General features: G+C 50.5%; 1 protein-coding gene across 11 annotated transcripts in view; it reads right to left on the reverse strand.

Moving 5' to 3' along the window:
* The window catches only part of SGSM1 (small G protein signaling modulator 1), a 95,671-nt gene that overhangs the window by 23,356 nt on the left and 44,447 nt on the right, over window positions 1-27,868 (reverse strand). For 8 of the 11 annotated variants that reach the window (XR_008291928.1, XM_027050894.2, XM_053206724.1 and 5 more), the window contains 10 exons: window positions 25,541-25,665; window positions 20,378-20,445; window positions 19,023-19,186; window positions 18,476-18,608; window positions 13,963-14,127; window positions 11,927-12,065; window positions 10,427-10,491; window positions 7,927-8,072; window positions 4,652-4,780; window positions 188-370 (listed from right to left, as the gene is read on the reverse strand). Coding sequence is in view for 10 of the 11 variants with exons in the window: in XM_027050894.2 (XP_026906695.1) it covers window positions 188-370; window positions 4,652-4,780; window positions 7,927-8,072; window positions 10,427-10,491; window positions 11,927-12,065; window positions 13,963-14,127; window positions 18,476-18,608; window positions 19,023-19,186; window positions 20,378-20,445; window positions 25,541-25,665 (1,317 nt within the window). In the remaining variant the exon portion in view is untranslated. The remainder of the gene's footprint in view (window positions 1-187; window positions 371-4,651; window positions 4,781-7,926; window positions 8,073-10,426; window positions 10,492-11,926; window positions 12,066-13,962; window positions 14,128-18,475; window positions 18,609-19,022; window positions 19,187-20,377; window positions 20,446-25,540; window positions 25,666-27,868) is intronic. The other 3 variants (XM_053206725.1, XM_053206728.1, XM_053206727.1) reach the window with 3 other exon arrangements.

Consider the following 27,868-nt stretch of genomic DNA (forward strand, 5'->3'; position numbering starts at 1 on the left):
GAAATGGTGAAGCTAGACTCAAATGCAGGTCTATCAAACTCCACAGTAACCTTCCACCCAAACGCTAGGGGTGAGACTCAGTCCAAAGCTCCAGATACCCAGCCTTCACCATTCCTACAGCAGCTAAATGGAACAGATCCTGGCCTCTATTGCCCCCCCGTGCTCCCAGATGCGTCCCGCCTGTCACCTCATTGCTGATGGTGGAGTCCCGGTGCATCATCCGGTGCAGGTGGCTGTCCAGGCTGGCCCCTGATGAGCATTTAGCCAAGGCAGCCGCGTGGGATTCCCGCTCCCTCTGCCGCACGATGGCCTCACAGCCCAGCCATTCAGCCATGGTCTGTGCGTAGCACGCGTGAATCTGCTCGTCCACCTGCCAGGGCAGATGCAAGGTCACCCCTGGGGAGAGCCGGCCCAACCCAGAAGAGACTGCCAGCTCTGACCTGGGACCTTGAGCACTGGAGACACCCATTCATCATTCATGGACGTCCAACAGACATTGACCGAACACCTACCATGTGCAGGGCCCTGGCTAGGCCCTGGGGATACACAAACGTGCACAAAGCTACTTCTTTCAATGTTCTCTTCCTCTTCTCCCTCCCTCCCTCCTTCCTTCTTTCTTACCTTCCTCCCCTCCCTTCCTTCCTTCCCTCTTCCTCCCTCCCCCTTCCTTCCTTCCTATCTTCCTCCCTCCCTCCCTCCTTCCCTTCTCTCCTTCCTTCCCTTCCTCCTGCCTGCCTACCTTCCTTCTTTCCTCCCTCTCTTCCTATACACATTCAAATACTTGCTGAGCTTCAGCTCTGCCAAGCAGTGTACTAAACCCTGGAGACAGCTGAAGTGAGAAGACGGTTTCTTTCTTATTATTCTTCCTTCCCTTCTTCTTCATTCATTCATTCACTTATCCTTTCAATTTGGGAAGCACCTACTCTGTGCTGGGTACCAAGCCAGACATATGGGATACAAGATGAGCAAGACGCTTCACGCCACCCATCTATCCACACACCCTACACATTTACTGAGTGCCTCCCATGTGCCCAACACAGGGCCAGGTGCAGAGGATACAAAGATGAAGAGAACTGACCTCTCCCTTGACTCCAGCAATGGCCTTAGAAAAGGGCTACAGGTTTCAAGCATTTTCCTTGTGCGATTTTAGCAGACAGAAGGGCAACTTGCGTTGTTTCTGTTACACAGCCCGGGTAACTGAGGTTCTGAAACCACCAGAACTCTGGGCACAAATGGGCGTGGACAAGCTGATCTGAGTAAGGGTGTGGAGAGGCAGGAAGGGGAAGAGAGAGGGCAGGGAGCCTGCCTCCTGGCTGGGGGGACAGGGAATCCTTAAGCTTTCCAGGGCTTCCGGAGAGAGGCTCGGGGTCCACCCTGCCCAAATTCCTGCCCTTCCTCCCACTGACCTACCTCCAGAAGACTCATCCAAGCATACCTTCCTATTTCCACTGCCTTCCTAGGCGAGGTTCCCATGACCCTGAACCAGGAGGACCCCAGTGGGCTCCTTCCAGGTGCCTGTTTGTCCCAGCCTGGCCCCTCCTTTGCATTTACCCCTCAGCAGACTCCTCTTTGTTTCCTCCCTGGCCCCACCTCTCACTGCTGCCCCCACCTCACTATCCTGTTCCAGCCACCACGTCCACCATGCACTTGCCACCCTTCTCCCCACAAACCCTCACAGACACACACACACACACACACACACACACACACACACACACACACTGCATCATACACATGTCTCCTCTACCTCTAGGGCTTTGCTCTTGCTGGCCCCTCTTCTGAGAGGCCCTTCCTCACCGCCCTTGCCTGGAAAGCAAGCAGGTAGCCTTGTGCATGGCATAGGTGGCCCTGGTATGCTCTTACAACCTTGGGGTTTGCCTACATCTGACTCTGCACAAACCCCCACTACACTGGCAAGGAACTCATCTAATGCACCTCTGGGTCCCCGGTCCCAAGCACAGGACCTGGCACCCGGAACTCTGTTCCTGTTTGCCAGGAGCCCACGAGACAGGGGTGAAGCATGGGAGGGCCTCGTGCTGGTCCTGAGATGATTTTAGACAGTTCACTGGCACAGGGTCTTATCATCTGGAATCACAGTGTGATTTCCATTTTCAGTTCCCCTTGTACTTTTCGGATTACGAGGAAGGCCAGTCTGGTGCTACCGTGCCTTGAACACCTCCAATAACACTTCATAATCCCCTCTTTTAACAAGGAGAGCAGGCCTCAGGCAGGCTACAGTATCTACATGGAACTGAGTTATATCATTTGGTCATATTCTATTTATTTTTATAGCTTTCCTTCTGTTATGCCAAGTCATGTCAGTCTTCCATTAATGGCAGGGATATGAAATACCTTTTTAAATAAGTTACATACATTTTGCAGTGAGTCAATTTACTGACAAATATTTAGTAAATAATAGCACAAGTGGGAAATGGATAAGGAATGTAAAATGCCACCAGGTATTGAAAACGGAGTATGAATAAAAGAAGTAGAATGTCGCAATACTTTTTATATTGATTACACAATGAAATGGTAACGTACTGGATATGTTGGGTTAAATAAAATATATCATTAAAATTAATTTCATCTTAAGGAAGTGATGTGGACCCACACGCACACACACACCCACATCCACACACACCCACACCCACACACACACACGTGTATGCATGCACACGAGCCAATGCAGAAGTGACTAAAATCCTAAAGAGGTCTGTGGTGTAGCTAGTGATATTGTGCTGATGCTAACGTCCTGGTTTTGATAATGTGCTACTGCTCTAGGAGGTGTTTCCATTGCGGGAAACTGAGCAATGGGTACAACAGGACCTCTTTATTACAGTTTTTGCAACTTCTTGTGAACTGGGAATGATGTTTAAGAACAATTCAAGGCATCTGTTTCCTTCTACTTTTTAAAATGGGACTATTAAAACACTAACTAAACATTTGTTTGTTTATATTTACTTGTTTAATGTGTATTTATTTTTGAGAGAGAGAGCACAAGTAGGGGAGGGTCAGAGAGAGGGAGACAGAATCGGAAGCAGGCTCTAGGCTCTGAGCTGTCAGCAAAGAGCCCAACGCGGGGCTCAAACCCACGAACTGCGAGATCATGACCCCGGCCAAAGTCAGACCCTCAATCGACTGAGCCACCCAGGTGTCCCATAACGTTAACTAAACGCTTAAAATTAACACACGGGCTCCAGTCATCAAGACAGTGTGGTATCAGCTACAGATTTCTCATTACAGGGTGGTATTAGATGAACGGAATGGAATGGAGAATCCACGCTAATATGCCCACCTGAGTGCTGACAAGGGCGCAAAAGCCAGTCAAGAGAGGAAGGCCAGCCTTTCCACCAAACCGTGCTGGATAACCAGACATCATAGGCCAAAAAATGAATCTTGACCTAAACCACTCACTGGATACAAAAATGAGCTCAACACAGAGCACAGACCTAAATTTAAAATGTACAACTACAGAACTCGATAAAACTTTGAGAAAAGAAACATAGGAGAAAATCTCTGGGATCTAGGGCTAAACATAAAGTTCTTCAACCTGACACCAAAAGCACAATGTATATGAGGAAAAACTGATAAACTGAGCCTCATCAAAAATTTCAACATTTGTTCTGTACAAGATCTCATTAGGAGGATGAAAGACAAGGGGCACCTGGGTGGCTCAGTCAGTTAAGCGTCTGACTTCGGCTCAGGGCATGATCTCATGGTTCGTGGGTTCGAGCCCCATGCCGGGCTCTGTGCTGATGGCGTGAGGCCTGCTTGGGATTCTCTCTCTCCCTCTCTCTGCCCCTTGCTCGCTTGCTCTCTCTTTCTCTCTCCCAAAAATAAATAAATAAACTTAAAAACATTACTAAAATCAAAAGAGGGTGAAAAGACAAGACAGACTGGGGAGAAAATATTTGCAAACCATTCACCCAGCAAGGAATAAGTATCAAGAACATATGAAGAGCTCCCAAGTGCAACAGTAAAAACCCAAACGATTCACTTAGAAAAAAGACACGAACGGACATTTCATCAAAGATACACAGATGGCGATAAGCATACAATGCAAAAACGTGCAGTATCACCAGTCATTTGGGAGATGCAAACTAAAATCACAATGACGCATCATTTACCCCTTGCCTGAGTGGCTGACATAAAAAATAGTGACAGGACCAAACCTCAGTGAGGATGCAGGCGTGGGTCGCTCATATACTGCTGGTGGGAATATAAAATGGTGCAGCCACTGCAGAAGCTTGGCAGTCTCTTACAAAACTGAACAAGCACGCCATGTGCCCCAGCAACTGTCATCTTGAACGTTTAATGACACCTTATGCTCAAGGGAAAACACGAACGTTCACAGCAGCTTTATTTGTAAAGCTCAAACCGGGAAACGACCCACCTATCAGATAAATCCTTCTGTATTATTTCTTACAGCCGTACGTGAATCTATAATTCTCTCAAAATAAAGTTTATTTTACACAATGGCATCTGTGGCTTGTGTTGTATTTCTACCAGGCAGCACTGCTCTGGAGCTTCCTGGGTCCCCCATGTTCCCCTGTGCCATCTTGGTCCAACGTGGAACCAGAGCACCTCCATCCCCACAGTACCCAGCTCTTTTTCTTGCCAAAGACCCCACTACCCATCAGGTGTAACCAACCTCCTTCCTTTCTGTTTCTGTCATCCCGAACTGGTAGTGGCCCAGGAGGAAGGGCCACACGGCTTTGCGGATCTCCGGCTGGATGCCTCCATAGTAGATGAGGCGTAGAAGCTCCTGTTCCTCGTAACTCTGTGGTAGGTGGGAGGAAATAAAGGGTCTGGTCAACAGGAAAGGTGGGCTCTGTAACTTGACAGTCCCACTTCTCAGACCTGGTCCTTAGAGATCATGGTGTGAACAAACAAAGCCGTATGTTCTGGGATATCCATGATGGCATCATATGAGAAAGCAAAACCCTGGAAATCCCCCAACTGCCTGCCGACGGGGGGGGGGTGGGGGGTGGGGGGTGGGGAACGGGGCATCCCTACACAGGAATACCAAAAGAGAATAAAAGGGCGGAAGGTGCATCCATGAGAACTTCAACAAAAAGATGTTCGATGTATATTGTTAAGTGGAAAAAAACAAGGTGGAGAATATATCTAGCGTGAGCCCATTTTTACAAAAAAAAAAAAAAAAGGCCAGTATACAATGAATTAACATTTGTACTTAGCTTTTAGTCAATTTCGTGCATTGTGTTTATTTGGCCATACCATCTCAAAGTTATTAACCTTGACTCAGCTCAGAGAAAATTGTTTAAAAGCAAATCAATCCAAAATGAACATTTCCAGCTGGTTCTTCATGCACTAGTAACTTCTGTGCACACAAGGATAACTTTAACAACTGTTTGCTGTATTGTCAAATAGGTTTGCCCTCTTTTTAAAACTCATATTCAGGCAAAGGCTTTGCAGTTGTAATTAGTCACACTGAGGGGACCAGCAGGTCCCATCTGTGTGTGTGTGTGTGTGTAAAACGCCAATGACTGCTTTTTGAAAAGCCACTCTGAAGGGCAGCAAGGTCCAGTTTCCTCCCACCTCCCACATTCCAAAATTAGAAGCATATTTCACATTTTTAAGTAGGCTCTACACCCAGCGTGGGGCTTAAGCTCACGACCTTGAGATCAAGAGCCCCATGCTCTACCAACCGAGCCAGACAAGTGCCCCACAGATTTCCCATCTTAATGCTAGTCTTAGATGTACCTCACCACAATGGCAAAACCAGCCACTCTTTTGTCTCTGTTGGAAATTTTAATTCATGTTCTGCCGACAGCCTTGTCAAAGCAGTTTAAAGATCAGACAACTATTTGTGGCTGAGGCTGTAAATGCTTCATTGAAAATCCACCTGCTTGGGTCCTGGGGCCCACAGCTGGACTCCATTTCCCAGCCTCCTTTGCAGTTGGATGTGGCCATGTGACTAGGTTCTGGCCAATGGGATGTGATAGGATGTGATACAAGCCATTTCCAGGCCAGAGCTTTGAAGAAGCAGGTGTATTCCCTTCAGACTATGTATTTCTGCTCCGCTGCCTGGAGGCAGATGACTATGAGGCCCCCAGGAGGATGGTGGGGCCACAAGAATGAAAGACTCTTGAGCCCCTGGAGGGAGGACAGATGCCCACCCACCAGGAACGCCCACTGAGGACTGAAGAGTGAGCAAGAAATACACCCCATGATGTCAAGCAACTGAAGTAGTTACTGTATTGGTTACTGCAGCTCAGTCCACCCGAATGCAATAATGCAACCAAGAAGGGTAAAAACATGGCCAGTTTGCGAAACTGTTGCAAAAGTGTTAGACAAAAAATACTCACTTTTGACTAATCTATCTTTTCAACCAACTTGTCCTTAGACTAGCACCTCCCAAACTGGGGAGATCACTAGAAGCATTTGGGGAACTTTCAAAAAACAGAAATTCTTGGGCTCCACTCCCAGGGATGCTAAATCAGTAAAGCTGGAGTGGAGCCCAGAAGTCTACAAATCTTTTGAATTCCTCAGGAAATGTGCACTCTCCCAGGCCAGCCGGGATTATGAGCACTAGGACTTTTTGGGAAAGTAAACTGGCACATCTATTTAAATTTTAAATGCATATCAATCAATTTTATTTCTAGAAACCTACTCTCGAAATAAAAGCACTAGTCAGAATTATATGTGCCTATAAAGATGTCGACTGAAGCCCTATTTGAAATAATTTTTAAAAAGAGAAAGAGCCCAGGGGTGCCTGAGTGGCTCAGTCAGTTAAACGTCCGACTTTAGCTCAGGTCATGATCTCGCGGTTCGTGGGTTTGAGCCCCACATTGGGCTCTGTGCTGACAGCTCAGAGCGTGCTTCAGATTCCGTGTTTCCCTCTCTCTCTCTGCCCTTCCCCTGCTCACACTCTCTCAAGAATGAATAAACGTTTAAAAAAAAATTTAAAAAAATAAAAAGAGAAAGAGCCCAGCTGTCTATCACTAGGGGAAGATCTGAATAAAGTATGGTCTACTCATCAACTACGTGCGAAGGTTCTAACGTTCAACATTTCGCCTAGAGATCTGAAAGACATCTTTGCTATAAAATGAAGCTGTTGCTTAAAATACAAACTCAATGTCACCTCATTTTTTTTTGTTACCTCATTTTTAAAAAAATAAGAATTACAGGGGCACCAGGGTGGCTCAGTCAGTGAAGTGTCCGACTCTTGGTTTTGGCTCAGGTCATGATCTCACAGTTCATTTAGGAACATTTAGAAACTGTTCCATATGCTCTCCCCTCTCCCCCTCCCCCCACCCAGTTTCTTGAGAGCCATAAGCCTATCAGCCTAGCCAAGGTTCTGGGAAGTTCTGCAGGATACAGAAAAGCTGACTCCTCTCGTTTCCCAAGCTATTTGACTGTGAAACTTTTTTCACACATAAACATCTTCCTTGCAGGGATGTTTGCCTTCTAGTAAGAAAACCTCAGAGATGCGTTTCCAGGTGAAATATCTGGTGGGAGGATTCTCAGGTCGTGAGGCCAAGTGGAAGGGTTCTGCACGCTGGGGGGCGGTTTTCTGGGCCCAGCTGCCTCCTCTGACTTAGCTACCATCCTCCTAAGTAGCTAAGTAGTTTCAACCTTCCTGCGGAAGAGACTTACTGCACCTCGTGCAGCACTGTGCATACGTGTGATGCTTAATAAATCCTTGGTGACAGATTCTTTACTCCTTCCAGGAGAGGACGTGCACGCTCCAGCCTCCTGGATCCTCACACCCATGGGCAGAAGGGGGCCGTGGGTTTTAGCACTCTCAAGAAGGGCGGGGCCTTCAGGTGGGGTATGCAGACCACCCCTAAGGTGTCACAGCTGCCTTGAGTCCCTGCAAGCAGGTGGGTTCATTGCTCAGATGACAAGACGGTCCCCCCAAGGGCTCTGCCCCACTGTAGGCAGAGCCAGGCCAAGCCTTACTGTGCTGTCCTGAAGGTACTGCTCCCAGATCCTGGCCGTCAGCCCATGTCCGGCATCACAGGGCAAGTCTGGAGACACGATCATGTGATTGACCAGGGCTGATAGGTGGGTCCTCACAGTGGACAGGTGTCTGCAGTAGGCAAGCCCTGGCGAGGGAAGGAGGGAGGGAAAGTGCCATCATCCACCATCCAGCCTGCCTTGCCTTGTCTCATGGATCTCGAAGCGCTGCCCCACCCTGCAATCCTAGTGAACCCTCATGACGCAGAAAGTCCCATCATCCTTCTCTTCCAGATGAGGAAGGCGAGGCTCGGAGGGGTGAAGTCACTTGCTGGCTTGACTGCTTAATAGTTCTGTGAGCCTAGGGAAGTCGGTCACCTTTCTCAGCCCAGGCCAGGGTGCCATTACCTCCTCTACCCGGAAGCCAAGGCATTTAATCAATGGGCAGGAGGCAGACAAGGGGCAGGCAGGAAGGAGGCAGGGACTCCACATGCTCTCCAGGCCTCTGGGTGCCTCCGATCCGTAGCAAGAGAGAAAGAGAATGGCAGAGGTGGGCAGCTCTTGTTCACAGTGCAGCTAGATAAAGAAGGCCCTGGGAGATGCGCCTGGTTTGCTTTCAAAGATGGCCCCGCACTCTCACCGAATGCCTGCCAACCTGCCACCCTTCGTCCACTCCACCCTGGGCACCTGGAGGGCATAGTGCCTGGTACACAGGAGGCACTCAGCAAATGACAGCTTGTGTTTGCTCTGACCATGCCCCCTCCCTTTGGCTGTCCCCTATCAACTCCTGGAGAGGACCCTGGGCTTTCTGGAGCCTGAGGACTCGCCCCTCCCAGCAATGAGGAGGAGAAGGAGGAGGAGGAGGAGGAGGAGGAGAAGGATTAGAAAGAGGGGAAGGAGGGGGAGGAGGGTGAAGAGAGGCAGGAGGAGGGGGAGGAGAGGGAGGAGGAAGGGGAGGAGGAGAGGGAGGGGAGGAAGGAGGAGGAGGGGGGAGGAGGAGAGGGAGGGGAGAAAGGAGGAGAAAGAGGGGGAGGAGGAGAGGGAGGGGAGGGAGGAGGAGGAGGGGGGAGGAGGAGAGGGAGGGGAGAAAGGAGGAGAAAGAGGGGGAGGAGGAGAGGGAGGGGAGGGAGGAGGAGGAGGGGGGGAGGAGGAGGAAGGGAGGGAGGGAGAGGAGGAAGGAAGGGGAGGGGAGGAAGGAGGAGGAGGGGAGGGAGGGGAGAAATGAGGGGAGGAGGGGGGAAGGGGAGGAGGGGGAGGGGAAGGAGGGGCAGGGGGGAGGGGGAGGAAGGGGAGGAGGAGATGGCTAACACTGACACACGCATACACTACGTGCCAGGGAGCTGCCAGAGCTCCCATAATGCAACTCATTAAATTCTCACAACAACAGTATGAGGCAGGTACTCCTATCTTCTCCATCTTACAGATGAAGAAACTGAGGCACAGACTGCTCGTGTCACCTGCCCAGGTCACATCACCGGGAAGTGCAGAGATGGAATCTGAACCCCAGCTGCCCAGCGCCAGAACTTGGGCTCTCAACCACCATCAGGGATGAGCCATGGCACGCGACAACATTGTTCAAGATCCATCTTGACCCTCGACCCTTTCTCCAGGAAGCTTTTCCATTTGGGTTCCATAAACATGTGTCCACGCTCCCCTGGCTCCCAGCCAGGCCCTGCATCAGGCACTGGGGATGGGTGATAACAGAACAGGCAAAAACCTTGATCCTGAGAGCTCATGTTCTCCCTGCCTCTCCAGGCGTGGGGGGACATGACCTGAGCTGCTATTCCGCAGGCCATGCAGGACATAGTAACACTTTTCTGGAATCCCTGAAAATACGTGTTTTATCTCCCCCATCTAGGCTGGGAGGCTGGGGAAATAAAATGTGCTAAGAATCACAGCAGAATGAAAAACAAAAAAAAATCAGGCTTTGTGGTCAGTGGGATAGGCTTGAGCTCTGGCTGTGTCATGTATTAGCAGTGTGACCTTGGACACGTTACCTTGCCTCCCTGTGCCTTAGTTTCCTCATTTGTTAAACAGAAACCATCGGAATGCCTGTATTTAAATTTTCATTTTTAACTCTGTGGAAAGGGATCAGACCACCTGACTCTTCTGCCCACAGGTGAGGGGAACCGACTCTTATTGAGCACCTAGGACGTGTCCTGCTAGGTGTTAGGGGCTCTATACATGCTTCTCATTTAATCCTGAAAACAAGCCCTCTAAGGTGGGCACTGGGGATGTGATGGTGACTAACCAGACCCCTGCCACTGAGAAGCCCCGTTGTTTGCTGTCCCCCCTCAGCACCTACAGACACAATTTATCCTCAATCTATAGATGAGGCTCAGAGAAGTGCATGTAACTACACTAAAAACAGACACATTCGGGAAATAGGGGAGCAGAGGTTCACGTGCCAGAGCCAGGCACCTTCCCCTCACACTGCTGACATACAACAGGCATTTGATAAATGCCCCCAGAGACCACAATGGCAAGTAAAGCCAATACGCACATCCATAGAAGGCTCTGGAAAGGATCTGGTACTTCATATTGTCACAGAGGAGCTTCAGGGGAGCCCTGCAGGTGGAGGAAAAGACGACACTTAGGAAAGACCACACAGAGCCCAGATTCCCTGGGGAAGCACAGCTTGTTGCCTGTAGGGAGCAGATTAAAACCAGTCAGTTAAGGGGACTGGAGGCGGGGGAACTATTATTTCTACCCATACAGCATCATTGCCACTTCCCCTAGTCTTTGGGGTCACTGCCTCCCCAACACTCTGGACCTGCGGTTTGGATGAGGCTGATTCTACCCAGTACCTGACTCAGGTTGGAATCACAGTCCTTGAATAAGAGGTGGTCACGTGATCCAACCTGAGCCAATGAGAATGAGCCCTGAGACTTTTGTTGGAACTACAGGGAAACAGACCCATTTTTCTCTGTTCAAGCTCCTAAGCCAGAGGGATATAGGACAGTGGCTGCTGGGATCCATTCTTGCCACTCCATAGGAAAGGCCTGCCTGAGAATGAAACCACCAGAGGCAACCAGAGGCAAGAGTTGAAGAAACAGAGAGGTTTCTGTTTTGAGCATCTGGAGCCAACCATGCCTGAAGTCACCACGCCTCTGGACTTCTCCATCCTGTTGCGATTTCCTTTCGTATTTGAACTAGTCTGAAGTGGTTTTTCAGTGGTAGTTCAGACTAGTTTTTCAGAACCAAGAGTTCTGACTTCTCAAGTGGCCCAGCTGAACCAAACTGAGCCAAACTGCGATTCAGAGTCTGGCTGATTGCAGAGGTGATGCCTCAGAGCTCCTCCTTGCATTGGGGGGGGGGGGTTTGGGGGCTGTTTTGGCTGCAAGAGGAGAGGGGAGTAAGGCCCCAGCAGTGTTGGGGAAATCGAGGACTGCTGAAGGGAGTATTGTGCATGCTTGCAGAGAACAGGATGGAGGAATAGTTACATATTTTTCTCAGGACCTCCTGGGGGCCACCCAGCAAAACCCAGGGAGACAGGAAGGAGGCATGGTTAATGTCCTCCAGTTACACGCAGGGAGGCATTAAACATGAAAATAACCCTCACTGTACCCTCAGGTTGGTCGGGTGCAGACTTGCTCAGGTTACCAGGCATTTGTATCCCCATTCTGTGGAGGAGCAAACTGAGGCATGTGTGCTTGGCATTAAGTAATATTTGGTGTCACCGGGCCCTTTAATGGGCAGCAAGCAGAGCCCCGAGCTGACCCAGGACAGACACATAGTACGCATGATAAATAAGCCTTTGCTGTAAGAAGCCACTGAGATAGCAGGACTGTTTGTTACTGCAACATAACCTTGTTTATCCTGACCGATACATGTAAGGAAGCTCCGCTAGCTAGGACTTCACAAGGCTAGCCTTTGACCCAGACCTGAGTGATTCCGTAGCCTACATCCCTCTTCTGAATTCAGCGCTGGGCAACAAACAGGTGCCTACAAATCTTCTGCAAATCTTTCCATTCCCTCGACCCACGGCGTAAGCCCCTCATACCTCTCATGGTTGCAGCCATTGGTTGAGCCACCATCGGCGGAGCCACTCTGTGAACAGGATGAGCAGGAGGATTTCCGGGGGCTGGGTTGCCATAAGGGTGGTAGGTTGCTCACGGAGACATCCATCAGGTCCTGGGGGGCTGTGGTGGATAGAAGGGATGGGGCAAGAGCCCCAGTTAAATCTATGTGGGTCATGGAAACCTTACCCCGAAGCAAGCAGCTCGCCCCTAGGCCAGCACAGGGATAGGGAAAGACTCTGAATGTGACAGCCAGAAACAGCGACCCCAATCATTATCTGACCCAGATAATGGCCTTTGAGCCCACCTGATCCAATGAAAGCCACCAGCAAGATTTGGGGCCCTTACCAGATGGGAAGTAAAGAAAGGAAGAAAAAGGAAGAAGGCGGGGTGGGGGGGGAGAGTGAGGATAGAAAGAGAGACAGAGAGAGAGAGAGAGAGAGAGCACACGCCAAGAGCCAAGAAAATAGACCCAGTGCCACAGCAGGAGGCCAAGCCTCACCATGTTGTCATTCAGCTGTCCTTATAGGAGACTGACAAGAAGGAAGAGGGGCCTGCTGGGGGTTTCTGGGGAAGGCTGATGATCCTGAGTCCCCTGGGGTAGACTCTCTGGGAGAGAGAATCTCTAGCGGGGAGGCAGAAGGGAGCCTAACTCAACAGATGAGGCAGGGCACCCAAGGGCAAGGGACCCAGCAGAGGCCCCGCTGATGAGGTTGTCTGCACTGTCCATCAGCCTGAGCCATACAGCTGTTCCATCAACGGATCTCAAGCAGGCTGGCGACTGCCACCCAGCATCACGCTTGCTGGAAAGCCACATGCCAGTGTCCCACCCCGATCTACTGATTTAAAACCTGCTAGAGAGAGAGCCCTTAAGTCTGTATATCAAAAACAATTTTGATAACAGCAGCCACATTCGAGAACCAAGAGAGCACGACTGATCTCCTAACACTTGGATACTGGTGAGTCCTGATCAAGTGCTCCCAGGATACAGCACTTAGATTTTCCCTCACTGCCTTCTTTCCCAGCTCCATGGAAACCGTGGCATCTGCGGGGTTGCAGGACCAACACGACAGTGACACATGCGTTACAATTTCTGTCGTTAATTTCCTGGCTTCGTGACAGCTCCAGACAGGTGCAAAAATATTATTTTCTCAAGGACAGGGCTCGGTAAACATTTTCCGTCAAGGACCAGGCAGTCAACATTTTAGGGATTATGAACCATTTGGCTGTGATCACAGCCACTCAACTCTGCCTTCAGAATGCAAAAATAGCCATGCTCAAGATGCAAAGACATGAGCCCGGGTATGTTTCAATAAAACTTTATTTATGGACATTGAAACCTGAATTTCAGATCACTTTCACGTCACAAATATTACTCTTTTGATTTTTATCGATTAATAAAAATATGTGGAAACCATTCTTAGCTCATGGGCTGCACAAAATGAGGCTGGCTCCGGCCTGTGGGCCCTAGTTTGCCTAGGAGATTAAGAAGGGTTCACATCGACCCCACCAGCCACGCCTCCTCAAGGATGACCGGTAATCCCTGGCCTCTTCCCTTGGGCTGCAAGGTCGGGGGGGAGGGGAATGGTTGCCGAGCCCACGCTACTTGTCATCAGCGCTCAGTAGCCGACAGGGCCCAGCCCTACCCACTGACAGTATAGAAAGCTGTCTTCACAATGTCACATAGAAAGCTCTTCCCCAAGCTGACTCACAGATGAGCTGGCCAAGAAAGCACAGCGAGCCCCTGTAAAATGTTCTAGAAAAGTGTCCCCAGTTCTCTGCTTCCCTGATCGGTTTCAGCAAGCTGTGGCAAGGCTGCCTGCACCCCAGCCCCTCGCACTCCACAGGCATCACCAATGGATCCCTTCACCACGGAACCCGACATCCCGCACCGGGGAGGCTGGACAGCGTGAGGGCATCGGTCTGTCTCCCGCTTCCCTTGTTGGGACCAAGACTCAAATGACAACATGGCAGAGGTGGCCGGCACCCAGCCCCAGGGTGGGAGTAGCCCAGACGTTACTGGGGGACTGCTGCTTCGGACCCGGCATGGGGAAGGTGGCATCCCATCTGGCTCGCGCCCACTGACTGCCCCTGGCCACCACTAGCACCGACCGGCCGGCAGGAACCACCGTCCAGGCAAGGCTCACGGAGACTGGGGGAGTGCTGCCCAAGCGGTCGGGAGCAACTTGAGACACAAAACAGAAAGCACCAGTGAAACGGAATGTCCGCGGTGGGCAGAACACTGACACAGGCAAAGAGCCAATTCCTCAGGGCTGAACCTCTCCCCTGCCCTGCTCCACACGGCTCCGTGTTTATAAAGTGCCTACTATGTGCTGGCTGCTGTGCAGGCACAGGATTGCCCTATCGTCCTCAATCGCCCCGTGAGGGAGGCCTCTCTTCTCCCATTCTGCAGAAGGGGAAACTGAGGCTCAGAATGAGCCCCAGCCCCAGCGGGTGGTAACTGGCGTAACATTCCTTTCTGACTGAGGTCCCCCTCTCTTTCCGCCAACAACAGCTATCACCTACTGAGTGCAAGTACTACCACTATCCCCTTTTGCAGATTTGGGAACTGAGTCATGGAGCATGGAAGCAGCATGCCCAAGACCGTCCAGCTAACAAACGGTGAGGCTGGGATTCCAACCCAGGGTGTCAGACCCCGAGATCCTATTCAGTAGTCTCTCAACCGACATTCCCCCGACACCACCCTTGCTCTAGAACAGCAGCTGTCCACTGGGGCAATTTTGGCACCTTGAGGCCATCTGGTGATGTCTGGAGACATTTTTGGTTGTCACGACCTGGGAATTTGCTAGATGCTGCTGGCATCTATCTAGTGGGTAGACGACAGGGATAATGCACCAGACCCCCCACCCCCACCCCACCAAACACACAATTATTCAGCCCAAAATATCAACAGTGCCGAGGCTGAGAAACCCTGCCCTAGACCAGCTCTGTTCAACAGGAATCCAACCTGAGCCACATACTTACTTCAGAAGTTTCTAGAAGCTGCACTAAAGGGGGGGGGACCAGATGAAATCAATTTCAACAATAACTTCTGTTTAACTCAGTATATCTGTAATGTTACCATTTTAACGTGTAATCGATATAAAATTACTGAGGAGATATTTTATATTTCTGTTGGTTGTTGTAAGTCTTCAGAATGCAGTGTGTATTTGACACTTAAGGCACAGCTCCATCCAAACTAGATGCATTTCAAGCGCTCGGGAGGCATGCGTGGCTCACGCCTGCCATCACAGACGGCATAGACAGTCTCAGCAACACAGGAGAATGGAAAGGTCCTCTTCTGACTCCGAAACGGGCTCAATGTTTCAGAACTGGTCTCTGCCTCCTCTGTGCACAAGGACCACGAGACGGAGGCAAGAAGACACGGAAAGGGGGTTTAGAACCATCTATGGCCACATCATCCTGCCCACAGGGCAAAACTCTTCTCCCTTATTATTGAAGGCAGGCATCTGCAAACTTTTTCTATAGAGGGCCAGACATGTAAATATTTTTGGCATTGTGGGCCTACAGTCTTGGTTACAATGATCTCACTCTGCTGCTGTGGTGTGAAAGCAGCCATGGACACGCTGTCTGTGAATGCGTGTGACCGTGTTCCAATAAAACTTTATTTACAAAAACAGGCAGTGGGCCGAATTTGGACCACAGGAAGGAGTCTGCCCATTTCTGATTTAGGCACTTCTTCAAAAGGGACTTCATTGTCCTCAAAGGTGAAAACCATAGCTCTGGGGCTCAGGCCCCTGAGAAAATCAACCAAGCAGGGGGCACCATTTCCACATGGGCCGAATCTGACTGAGCTTGGGCATGAAGGGGGTGAAACCACAGTGTCAACTGATCCTGGTCAAAAACAATCTGCATGGAGTGGTTGTGAGAGGTACAAGCTCTGGAGCCAGGACACCTGGGTTCAAATCCCAACCATGCCGAGGATTAGCTGTGTGGCTCTGGACCAGTTTCTTAACCTTTCTGTGCTTCAGCTTCCTCTTCTGAAAAGTAGGCGATGGTGAAGACAGTGGCACCTGCCTAGGAGGGCCTTGGTGAGGATTAGCATTGCGTTAGGTGCCTGATACATCATCACACTGACTCCTCAGAATATGACCCTGGGTGGGCAGGGTCTGTAGAATGTCTCCCCATTCTACAGACAAGGAAATGAGGCCTGGAGAGGGCAAGTCACTTGGCCATGCTGCAGTGGTGGAGAGGTGAATGCAGTGATGTGTGCTTTACTCATCCAAGAGCCCTTTTGCTCCCAGATGACACTCAGCAACGTCTGGGGACATTTCCGGTTGTCACAGCTTGGTGGTGGGGGAGGGGGCAGATTTGCTGCTTGGCCATTAGTAGCGGGAGACCAGGGATGGCACTCAACATCCTACAAGGCACATGACACCACCCCCCCAAGAATTATTCCATCTACAACATCGGCAGCGCTATGAGTGAGAAGCTTTGATCTAAATAAACTGAGTTCACTGGGGTTTCCTCACGGGCAGATGAGAATTCAAATGCCGGGAGTCTATCTGGGAGATGTTTCCAAGAAGCATGGGTAGGCGAAGTGACACGAGAAGGCAGAGCAAAGGGCTGGTTACCGCTCAGGTTACGACTATGGGCAACTGGTGCTTGATCTCCTGGGGGGCAGGGGGCGCTCTGGGAGACATGCAGACACGCATGTCAGAGCTTTCTTACTGGGGTGGGGGGTGAGGGAGCCGGGGCGTTTATACACTAATTCCTGCCAGTCGTTGGCTGAAGGCTGCTCCAGGGAGGATCCTGGTTCCTGGACACCTCTACCCCACCCCCACCCACAGGCAGAAGGGACCCTCAGGCAGAGAGACACTAGGATGGGAGTCGACAGGAGAGCCCGCAAGGAGGGGTGTGGGTGGGCACTGCCAGCGTCTGTCCTGCTGGCACACGGAGAGCCCCAACACGCTAACATGGACACTTCCCAAGCAAGTAAGACCTCCGGCACCCAGCCTGGCTCCCAGCAGAGCCTACAAACTATATGTTGGATGAGCCTCTCTGGGAAGCAGAGACAGGGCTTCCCGGGAAGGCAGACAGGGGGCATCTGGCCCCTCTGATCATTCGGCTCTTGGGGGTGCTGTATGAGCCTGGTACTGCTGACAGGCTGGGAAGGCTCCAGACCCCGAACCGGGGTAGGAACGGATGTAGTAATGAACACTTCAGGACACTCTCAGGTTCCTAGTGATGCAGAAACACTAGGCTTTGGTCCTAACTGACCATGAAGGAATGAATATATGGGTGAAGATGAGAAACCAACCTGAGCAATATAAGACCTTACCACCAAGCCTGCCCCACATCCCCAGATCCCATTGAGCGGTGGACAAAAGCCAGAGTGTGAAGCGACCCGGCACGATAGCAAAGGTAGGCTCAGAGCCATTACCCATCAAATGGAACAACAGGACCACCAAGGGTAAAATAAAATGGGGTTGACAGAAAGCACCTACAGCTTAATACTGAGTTGCTGAAACGAGACATCCACATGGTGCTTAATAAGTGCTGGGACTCTGGGGCACCTCGGTGGCTCAGTCGGTTGAGCATCCGACTCTTGGTTTCAGCTCAGGTGCTGATTTCACAGTTCTTGAGTTCGAGCCCTGCATCAGGCTCTGCACTGAGAGCTCAGAGCCTGGTTGGGATTCTCTCTCTCCCTCTCTGCCCTTCCCCAGCTCCCTCTCTATCCCTCTCTCTCCCTCCCTCCCTCTCTCTCTCTCTCTCTCTCTCTCTCTCTCTCTCAATAAATAAATAAATAAATATTAAAATTTTAATAAAATAAAATAAAATAAAAGTCAGGCCTCTGAGAACTTTCCAAATATCAGTTCATTTGATCCAAATAACACCTCCGTGGTAAAGACGACCTTAATGGTAACAGTCTCCATGAACCAAGCATCTATGTCACGGCAGTCACTGTCCCAAGTGGAAGACATATATTAGCGTCTCGTGTGCCAGGGCCTGGTGCTTTGCTTCCCGCCTTTGCTGTTTTTGACCATCATGTATTGAAGCCTACTGTGTGCGAGACTTGATTCCAGGGACTTTACATTGACCACCTCATTATCTCACTGAATCCTGACAACAGTAGAGTGAAATAAAATACCAACAACCACATAACAGCAGCTAGCATGGACGTGTTCTGTGCCAAGGGCCTTCTCTAATTTAGTCCCCACAAGGGCCCGATGATGCAGGTGCTATGTTAACATCCCCATCTTACAGATAAGGAGACCAAGGCACAGAAGGGTGAAGTGACTTGCCCCAATTCAACCAGGATTCCAGAGCCCACTCACTACCCCGTGGTAATTCCTGCTCCAGGTTCACCTTTATTAAGCTCAGTAGTGCGTGGTTCTCACTGGGGGGAAACCGAGATACTAACTTCCTGGTTTCAAGTCCCCGCACCCCCCCCCCCCCCACCGCTGGCCCCAGAACCCAGACCACCTGTCCACAAGTCCCAAACAGCTGGAGTTATTTTCATGTTCAGCTAACAGGTTAGATCTCGGGGGCCCAGAGACTGGGAAGCTTACCGAATTCAGACTGCATGCCAGGATAGATGATCCTGAACACGTAATCTGTGGCCTCGTCATCTTCCTTGTCTGAAGACGTGGACTCGGCAGAACCCTGAGGGCTTCGCTTGCGCAGTTTGGGAAATACTTTGCCCTGAAAGCACAATCCCAATGCATAGCCCTTGGGATACATCTGTCCCCACAGTCTGTGCACGGCCTGAGGGTCTCAGCGGGGTGTGCATGAGCCCACAAAGCCAGGTAAGGAGTCATGGGCAAGAACGACCACCCTGGGGTGCCTGGGTGGCTCAGTCAGTTGACCATCTGACTTTGGCTCAGGTCATGATCTTGCAGTTGGTGAGTTTGAGCCCCACATCAGGCTTGCTGCTGTCCGCACAGGGCCCACTTTGGATCTTCTGTCCCCCTCTCTCTCTGTCCCTCCTTTGCTCACACTCTCTCTCAAAAATAAATAAAACGTTAAAAAAATTAAAAAAAAAAAAAAGAATGACCACTCCCCACGGCTGACCCCCGCCCCCATCCCAGCCTCCCTGGGGCCCCCACGGTCACTCACCTTCCCCCGCTGAGACCAGAGTGGAGGGTCCAGCTGCCCGTGAGGGAGCAGCCCATTTTCCAGGCACGAGAGGAACTGCAGGAGGTGCCCCCCCTTGGGGAAGCGGAACGGCGGCCTCTGGATCCCGTCCTGGCTGACCAACACCACTGTCCCACCGCTGTCCACTGCCACCGCAACCCAGCCAGAGGAGACCCGGCAGAAAGTCACTATGGGGCATGGGATGGGGGGTCCTCCCGGCAAACACATCGCCCTGGGCATGCCAAGCCAGACCCGTGGACCTGCTCCAAGGCTCTGGGAAAGGCCTGGGCAGAAGGTCAGGGGAAGTTTTTACCTCCCCAGAACCCTTCCCATCCCACCGGCCACTGCTACAGACTGGGAACTATGGGATATGGTCCAGAAGAATGTGGTCGCCCCCCCTGAAATCACCCACCAAGGGGAAACACCCCATGTCCCTCAAGTACCCTCTATGCATAAGCCTGACCTATTTTTGTATGGAGGCTTTCAGACCTACCCCTTCTCAGGGCAGTAGTGGCTTGCTAGCATGTATTGAGCACTTACTGTATATAAGCACAGCATATGAAAGGCAGTGTGTTATTGGAATACCCAAAATAGCCCTATGAGGTCTATATATTATTGCCTATTTTACAAATGATGAAACTAAGGCTCAGAGAGCGTACATGACTTGCTCTGGGTCGCACAGTAGAGTCTGGATCTGAACCCATTGAATAAGCTTAATGTGGGGCAGCTGGGTGGCTCAGGTGGTTCAGTGTCCGACTTTGGCTCAGGGCATGATCTCATGGTTCATGACTTCGAGCCCTGCATCGGGCTCTGTGCTGACAGCTCAGAGCCTGGAGCCTGCTTTGGATTTTGTGTCTCCTTCTCTCTCTCTGCACCCACCCCTCAAAAAATAAATAAACATTAAAAAGGTTTTAAATAAGATTAATGTGTCATGCCTTGGTAGAGTCCAGATCCCTTGCTTTCTACAACAGGATAGCCCTCTGCTTGTTCTGAGTGTACCTTCTTTGAGCTCCGGGTTTGAGTCCAAACTCTGGAGCTTACAGGCTGTATGACTTTGTGCCAACCTGTTTAGAGCCCTGCTTGGCACATCACAAGCGCTCCATTAAGTGTCAGCAGCTAAGACCGTGGGTTTGATGCTAAGTCCTGAACCTATGTCATTTGATCTTTACAACAATGCCATGACTAGGTGCTGTTGTGATTCCATTTCACAGATGGGGAAACCAAGTCTCAGAGAGGTGAAATCACTTGTTTGAGGTTGCACAGGTAATGAGGAGGTGGGAGCAGGCAGGGGAGCCAGAAGGAACACCCCCACCCCGTGCTCCCCCAACAGTCCCTACCTTGCTGGTGGCAGTGCAGGTATACAATCTCCTCCAGGCGGATGGTCATAGCATAGTCCCAGTAGACGCTGGAAGGGGAGGGATGGTTAGTTCCACAGGATGCCTGCTCACTTCATCATGGGGAAGGGCCCATGAGGCCAGAAGACCACACCCATGGGCTCCTGAACCCTTTTCACTAGGACCCATCTGTCCCCAACATCTGTATTCAAGACTTCCCAGAATCTACCTCGCCTTCTTCTGGTCCCAGTACCCCAATTTTCTGAGGAACACACTTCCCTTGCCCCCATCCATGTGGCTGAGGCTGACTCCACCCACCCTCTATGCCAGGATTCCAGGAATAGCCATCTGATCCAGGCCTGGCCGATCCGTACATTCTACTGTTCCAGCCACAGTGATTGGTTCAGGGATGGCCCCATGACCCAAGCAGAATGAATGAGACTCAGTTGTTGGATTTATGTTAGAATAAACTGGGAAAAGGATGCTCCTTTCTGCTAGGAGAGTAGGAGCAGAGATGATAAAAGTCTGGAAACATAGGGAACCATGGCAAGAAAAAGCCTGCCTGATGATGGAGTCAACAGTCAGGAAAGCAGAACCAAGAGATGGAGAGTTCAGGCCCCCATCATTTGAGTCCCTGGATCCAGCCATGCCTGAAGCCACTGTCCAGAATTTTTTGGCTCAATGCCCAAATCCACTTGAGTTTAGTTTTCTGTCACAGGTATCTAAGTATCTTGACTCAGACCCCAACGGCAAACCACCATGCATCCGAGGGGTTAGAAGAGCCACTCAACAGCTTTGACCCCATAGGTCCCAGCAGTGTGATGTGAAGGCTTCTATGGGCCTCAGTTTCCTCCTCTGTAAAATGGGGGATGATAATTACCCACCACACAGTGCGGCTGTGACAGTTAAATGGAATCACATATTTGAAGGGCTCAACACAATGCTGATACAGAAAAAAGTACTTGGCTCATGGTCTCTGTGCTTACATACTTTATTCTTTCCCTTTTCAGATCAAAGCCTACTGCTGTATTGAAACAGATCACTTTTCCCCTCAGAACACCATGGAGGTGGGGCTCACAGGAACTGGGGCTTTGTGGCAGTCAGGGGAATGCACTGCTTGGGTGTCCTTCAGATCTTGCTGTGGGGACCAGAGCTGACCAACAGCTTCAGAGGCCACCTCTCCAGATCCACCGTCATGTTTGTGCCAAGACCATGTTTCTCTTGGGCAGCTCTCAAGCAGGCCCGGGCACATGGGGGCACCAACGTAGGCCTATTCCTGCGGGATGGGGGGGCTCCTCTGATGGTCAACTTTAGCCCAGGGGCTCCCAACTGAGCTGGCTGAGCATGCTAAGAACTGCAGCATATAAGACTCTCTCTTCCTTCTTTCCCCTCCCCATTCACAGGGGTCAACCAGCTTCTGAATATTCTGCCTGCCTCTTCCTGCTCTTCCCTTTCATCCTTCACAGGTTCCACTCACGTTAAGTCTCTGCTGCATGTCTAATTCTGTCTGGGTCTGCTTCTTGGAGGACCTGAACCAACACAGGCTTCAAGGTCAAACTTCAAATCCCACTTTACCAATTATACTGACTCAGTCCTTTCTCCTCTCTGGGTCTCAGTTTCCTTAGCTGCAACATGAGGAAGTTGGAACAGAAGCTTTCTAAGGGACCTTCCTGCACTGGTCTATCTGTACCAGAGTCAGCCTCGCCAGGGTCCATGGAGCGAACATCCTTGGAGGGCAGCTGAGTGCACAAACATTTTCAGAGCCTCTGAGAAGCCTCTGCTGAGTCCCTCACGGGCGAGTCTTGGCCAGAAGGTCCTTCCCTGGGCTTCCACATTGTACCCATCATACAGGTTGTGGTTGCCTGTTTTCTCCTGTCTCCCCCAAGAGGTGCTGAACTGGACAGCGCCTGGGTTTTCTTTACTTCTGCAAGATGCTCCGAGAATATTCAGAGTGAATGGTGAATACCCTAGGGTGCCCAGTAGGCAAAACAACTTTCCAGCTACCACCACACACCAGCAAAGAGGATCTCTGTGGCCACAGTCCCTTTGGATCTGTGTAAACTTAACACCAACAGTCCCATGATTGAGAGGCCTTTCTGGGTTCCAGTCTCCCTGCTAAGGGTATTACATGCATTTTCTCATCGACTCCTTCCTGTACACCTATTCGGAGGTTCCATGACCACATCCCCATTTTACACCGGATGAACAAACTGAGGTTCAGGAAGGCGAAGTTGTCCAAGATCGCTCAACTGGGAAGGAGCAAGAGCTGAGCTACTGATTTCATTTGACAGGTTTTAACAACTTCCTAGACCAGAACTGCTGGGTCACGTGGTAAGGGTAGGTCAGAAAACACTTCTAAACTAGATTGTCAAGTGGTTGGGCCATCAGCAGGTATGGGAGTTTCAGCTGTTCCACACAGCAGGGCTGAGATCTGAGCCAAGTCCAGCCTGACTCCAGAGCCCAAATAGCCACTCTTTGGTGATATTTCCTCATGGACATGAGGAAACCTAGCTGGGGAGTTATGACCCTGGTTGTACACGAGGGGGCGCTGGCTGGGACAAGAGAAGAGGTACTGAAGCTCCTCAGACAAGGACCATACCCCTTATCTTTGTTGTCTCTTGGTCTCCAAAGAGATGCCAGAGTCCCTGGGCACCTCCACATCCTATAGGCTAACCACCATGTTTCTGACCCTTAGCTTTTTCTCTCTCACTGGATAGATGGGGGTTGAGAACCCAAGGCTGGGGAAGTTTCTAGCCCCCTCAGTAGTGACCTGGGAAGTACAGGCTCAGTTGGAAGTAAATATTGATGTGCCTATGCTATGCCTGTTCTCAGAGGAAAAGATAATGATGAAAGATGGGAGTCCCACTGATCTGAGCTGGAGGAGGGGTGGGAGGTACTTGGCAATCATTTGGCTCAATGCCTCTCCAAAATATCAACATTGAAAGTTTTCTGCCCAGGGGCACCTGGGTGGCTCAGTCGGTTAAGCGTCCGACTTCAGCTCAAGTCATGATCTCGCGGTTTGTGAGTTCGAGCCCGCGTCGGGCTCTGTGCTGACAGCTCGGAGCCTGGAGCCTGCTTCGGATTCTGTGTCTCCTTCTCTCTCTGCCCCTCCCCCACTTGTGCTCTGTCTCTCTCTATTAAAAATAAATAAATGTAAAAAAAAATTTTTTTTTAAATTAAAGAAAAAATAGTTTTCTGCCCAGGGGTGCCTGGGTGGCTCAGCAGGTTAAGCGTCCAACTTTGGCTCAGGTCATGATCTCACTGTTCGTGGGTTCGAGCCCTGCATTGGCTTGGAGCCTGGAGCCTGCTTCAGATTCTGTGTCTCCCTCTCTCTCGGCCCCTCCCCTGTTCACACTCTGTTTCTCAGAAATGAATAAACATTAAAAAAAAAGTTAAAAACAAAGTTGGGGCACCTTGGTGGCTCAGTCAGTTAAACCTCCAACTTCAGCTCAGGTCATGATCTCATGGTTCATGGGTTTGAGCCCTGCATCGGGCTCTGGGCTGACAGCTCAGAGCCTGGAGCCTGCTTTAGATTCTGTGTCTCCCTCGCTCTGCCCCTCCCCTTCACACTCTGTCTCTCTCTGTATCTTAAAAATGAATAAAAGTTAAAAAAAATTAAAAACAAAAAGGTTTCTGCCCACACAATCCTGGGTGTAAGTCCAAATAGCAAACAGGGCCTTTGGGTTGTGCTATTTGACAGATGACACTTCTGTGTATGGAGAGCCCCTGCAAACCCTTTGAGTTCTGGGAAGATCATGTTGTGCAGGCCTCTCATTTGATAGAAGGGGAGACTGAAGCCCAGAGACAGGGAGAGACAGACACACCCCTAATCTTCCAGCAGGATGAGAACCAAGCAAGCACTTGGGCCTAAAACGTACACTTATCCATACACCTGTTTTATTGTGGTCTCCTTCAGTGTAAGGTAAATACAGTGGAAGCTCCGAGAGGGTAAAGATTTTCCTCTCCTTCTGTTCATCTGCTATGTTTCTTGTATCTAGCACAGTGCCTGGAATGTAGCGGGTGCTCTGTTCAGATCTGATGACTGAATCTGGTAACTTCCCTGCTTTGCTTCACAGAGATTATCTAAGCACCTACTTTGTACTAGGATCTGTGGCAGTTGCCAAAAAGAAGACATGAGTAAGACAGGTGCCTTGCCTTCACGGAACTGAGGTCTAGAAGCAACAGCTGATATACAAATAGGCACAGATTTATTACGTGTCTGCGATTCTATAAATGCTTTAAAGGAGGTTCAGGGTTCCGTGTGATCCAGATTCAGCTGGGAGGGGTTGCAGAAGGCCTGAGGTTTAAGACAAGTCCATTGAAATAATGCCCCAGGCCAAGGGCATCTCCTGGGCCCCATGCTGTTCCTCGGTGAGGGCTTCTTGATCAGAAACTCTGGAGTCTAGCTAGAGCTGAATTATATGGCTCAGCCTAGAACCAACTCTACCTCCCACTGACCGTCTCTGAAGACAGATGGCCACCTCTGCACAGGAAGTGGCTTAGAGAATGGTATTAATCACACCCAGACCTCGTGTTACTCACACTGAAGCTTAACATGAAACAGAACACAAGAACAGTGTTCTGGTTATGTTCCTTGAAAGGAGCCCTTATTTTATATAAAGCTGCCAAGACTCCTCAAGCTGAAATAATCAGGTTGAGCCTTCCCTTTGTTTGGGCTCCTCCTAGGGCCATCCCTAATTGTGCAGGAACACACAGGATTGTAGCAGGGGACCCTTGGTTTCCGTGTGTCTTCGGCGTGTGACTCCAAAGCCTTTGCTGAGTCTTGAAAATCCCAGGGTCACAGGAGACACAACCCTGGACCAGATGCCCACCAACCAACACCTCCAGCTTTCCTCCTTTACGGAGTGATGGGAAGGACGGCAGCAGATGGGGAATATTTGCCATTTGCAGGCTCCCAAGCTCTTAGTTAAGATTTCTCCCTCTGGGTGGTGTTTGACCAGGGCCTGCCTAATTCCCGTATTAGATTCTAAGATTCTTCTAGTTGGTCTCCAGATCCTCCTAACGAGTTACCCATAAAGCCACAGCTGCAGGGGGGCTGGCCCAAGTGGCCGCAACAATCAGACAGAACAGCGGGGCGGGGCAGGACACAAAGGACAGAGCACACACTTCTTTGTGCCAAAGGGGGAGAAGGACCCGGCGCCCTACCTCTTCTCATAGTCCAGGTCCCCCATCGACCCGTTCATCAGCTGGTTAGGCGTCCATTTCAAGGTCATGACATCAGCTGTCTGGTGTAGAGACAGGTACCCTGGCACGGCCTCCATATCATCCCTCTGCAGAGAGAGGAGGGCATAGGCTTGGTCAAAGTGCCAGAGTCACAGTGGTCATAGGCCCTGGGCCGTCTGACTCAAGGAGGCATAACCAGATCCAAGGGGTTGGGTCATGCCCTCCAAGGCTATGACCATTTGGAAGATCCTGTACCTCCTTCCAGGGGGCCATGCTAAGCAAAGCAGTCTGCAGCCAACCACCCAGGATGGGTTCTAGAGATGCACCTCTGAGAGCTGCCCCCCTGCACTTTCACACTCCCACCCACCCCCCAAGCAAGGTCCAGGAAGCCCTGCTGCAAGGGCAGAGCCAGGGACTCTTTAGAATCAGGAAGGGGCTCTATCCCTCTTTAATACCACGCTCTCCTTTTTAAAACAATGTTTTAGGGGTGCTTGGGTGGCTCAGTCGGTTGGGCGTTGGACTTCGGTTCAGTTCGTGATCTCACGGTCCATGAGTTCGAGCCCCACGTCAGGCTCTGTGCCAACAGCTCGGAGCCTGGAGCCTGCTTCAGATTCTGTGTCTCCCTCTCTCTCTGCCCCTGCCCCCGCTTGCACTCTGCCTCTCAAGATAAAATAAAGACATAAAAAATTAAAATAAATAAATAAATGTCTTATTTATTTATTGAGTGTGAGAGAGAGAGAGGGAAGAAGGGTAGAAGGAGAGGGAGAGAGAGAATCCCCGGCAGGCTCCGTGCTGCCAGCGCAGAGCCCAACGCAGGGCTTGAGCTCACAAACCATGAGATCATGACCTGAGCTGGAATCAAGTCAGACGCTCACCTGACGGAGCCACCCAGGCGCCCCAACACCACCCTCTCCTTGACAGGAGTCATTTATCTGGCATCATTTTGGCCAGTCTTAAGGGAGAACAAGAGGGCAGCCGAGTTCTATGCCCCAACCACAGACGTTATCCTGAATCTCCTCCTCCAAACACCCACACCATACTCACTGCCCAGCAGCCTGACCCTCTGTGTTCCCCATGAGCCTGCAGAACTTCTCAGCGGCTCCCTCTGCTTTATCCCAGGTGGGGTGTGGCGGAGGGGGTGGTCTCTTCAAGCCTCACAAATAAAGGACGCAAATTCACCTCAACGACATGTGGAGATGGACAGCCAACGTTTACCGAGCACCTAGCCTGTCTCAGCTTTACCCACACTGTCTCAAGTTAGCCACTCATGAACGTTTTCCATGTTTTCCTGTACCCGAAGTGTGGATGTATCTTACAGCAGGTGGCATCTCACCATCGTGACACAGTGGTCATTGCCTGACCTCCTGCAAACTCGGTCCTAGCTGTTCCTATGTTGTTACTTCACATGCGGAGAACAGGTGCTATTTTAAACGTCTTCAGAAAAATTAGACGGTGAGTCATCTTCGACTTCAAAAGTTTTTGTGGATGCAGAAACACGGGCAGCAGAGCAGTAGAGCACTGATTTGATGTTGGCAGAGGAGACACATTCACCACTACAGCCATGCCCACAATTCCAGATGGCCTTGCAGAGCAACAACCAAGGACATGCAGCTGTGAGAAACGCTGGGCCTCCTACACTCCTGATCAGAGGTCAGCCAGCTTTTTGTATAAGGGTCAGATGGGGAGTAATTTTGGTTCTGGGAGACATACAGACTCAGGTGCGACCACTCAACTCTGCCGTTACAGCGTGAAAGCAGCCATACACGATAGGTACTGGGCACGGCTCTGTTACAATAAAACTTTATTTGCAAAAACAGGCGGAGCGCTGCATTGGGCCCATGGGTTATAGTGTGTTGACCCCTTCTTTGGATGGAACAGTAAACAGTATTTGGGGGTGCTTGGGTGGCTCAGTTAAGTGTCTGACTCTTGATTTCGGCCCAGGTCACGATCCCAGGGTCATGGGATCAAGCCGCACATCGGGCTCTGTGCTGGGCATGGAGCCTCCTTGGGATTCTCTCTCTCTCTCTCTCTCTCTCTCTCTCTCTCTCTCTCTCTCTCTGTGTGTGTGTGTGTGCAAGTGCACATGCTCTCTCTCTCTCTCACAAAGAAAAAAAAAAGAAAACAGTATTTACTAGAAAAATACAAGCAGTGATGACTCTAAGTCAAAAACTGATATAGAAAATTAAACCCTGAAATGTGAAGAAATTTTAGGACTGTCTTAACTAATGAATGTCAGTTATAAGTTCCCTTATGCATAGTTAAAAAAGCAATGTATGATTTAAAAGAAAACCCTTTTACTTTTTTTTTAAG

This window comes from Acinonyx jubatus, chromosome D3 (assembly GCF_027475565.1).
Source record: "Acinonyx jubatus isolate Ajub_Pintada_27869175 chromosome D3, VMU_Ajub_asm_v1.0, whole genome shotgun sequence".
In the NCBI taxonomy this organism is placed as follows: Eukaryota; Metazoa; Chordata; class Mammalia; order Carnivora; family Felidae; genus Acinonyx; species Acinonyx jubatus.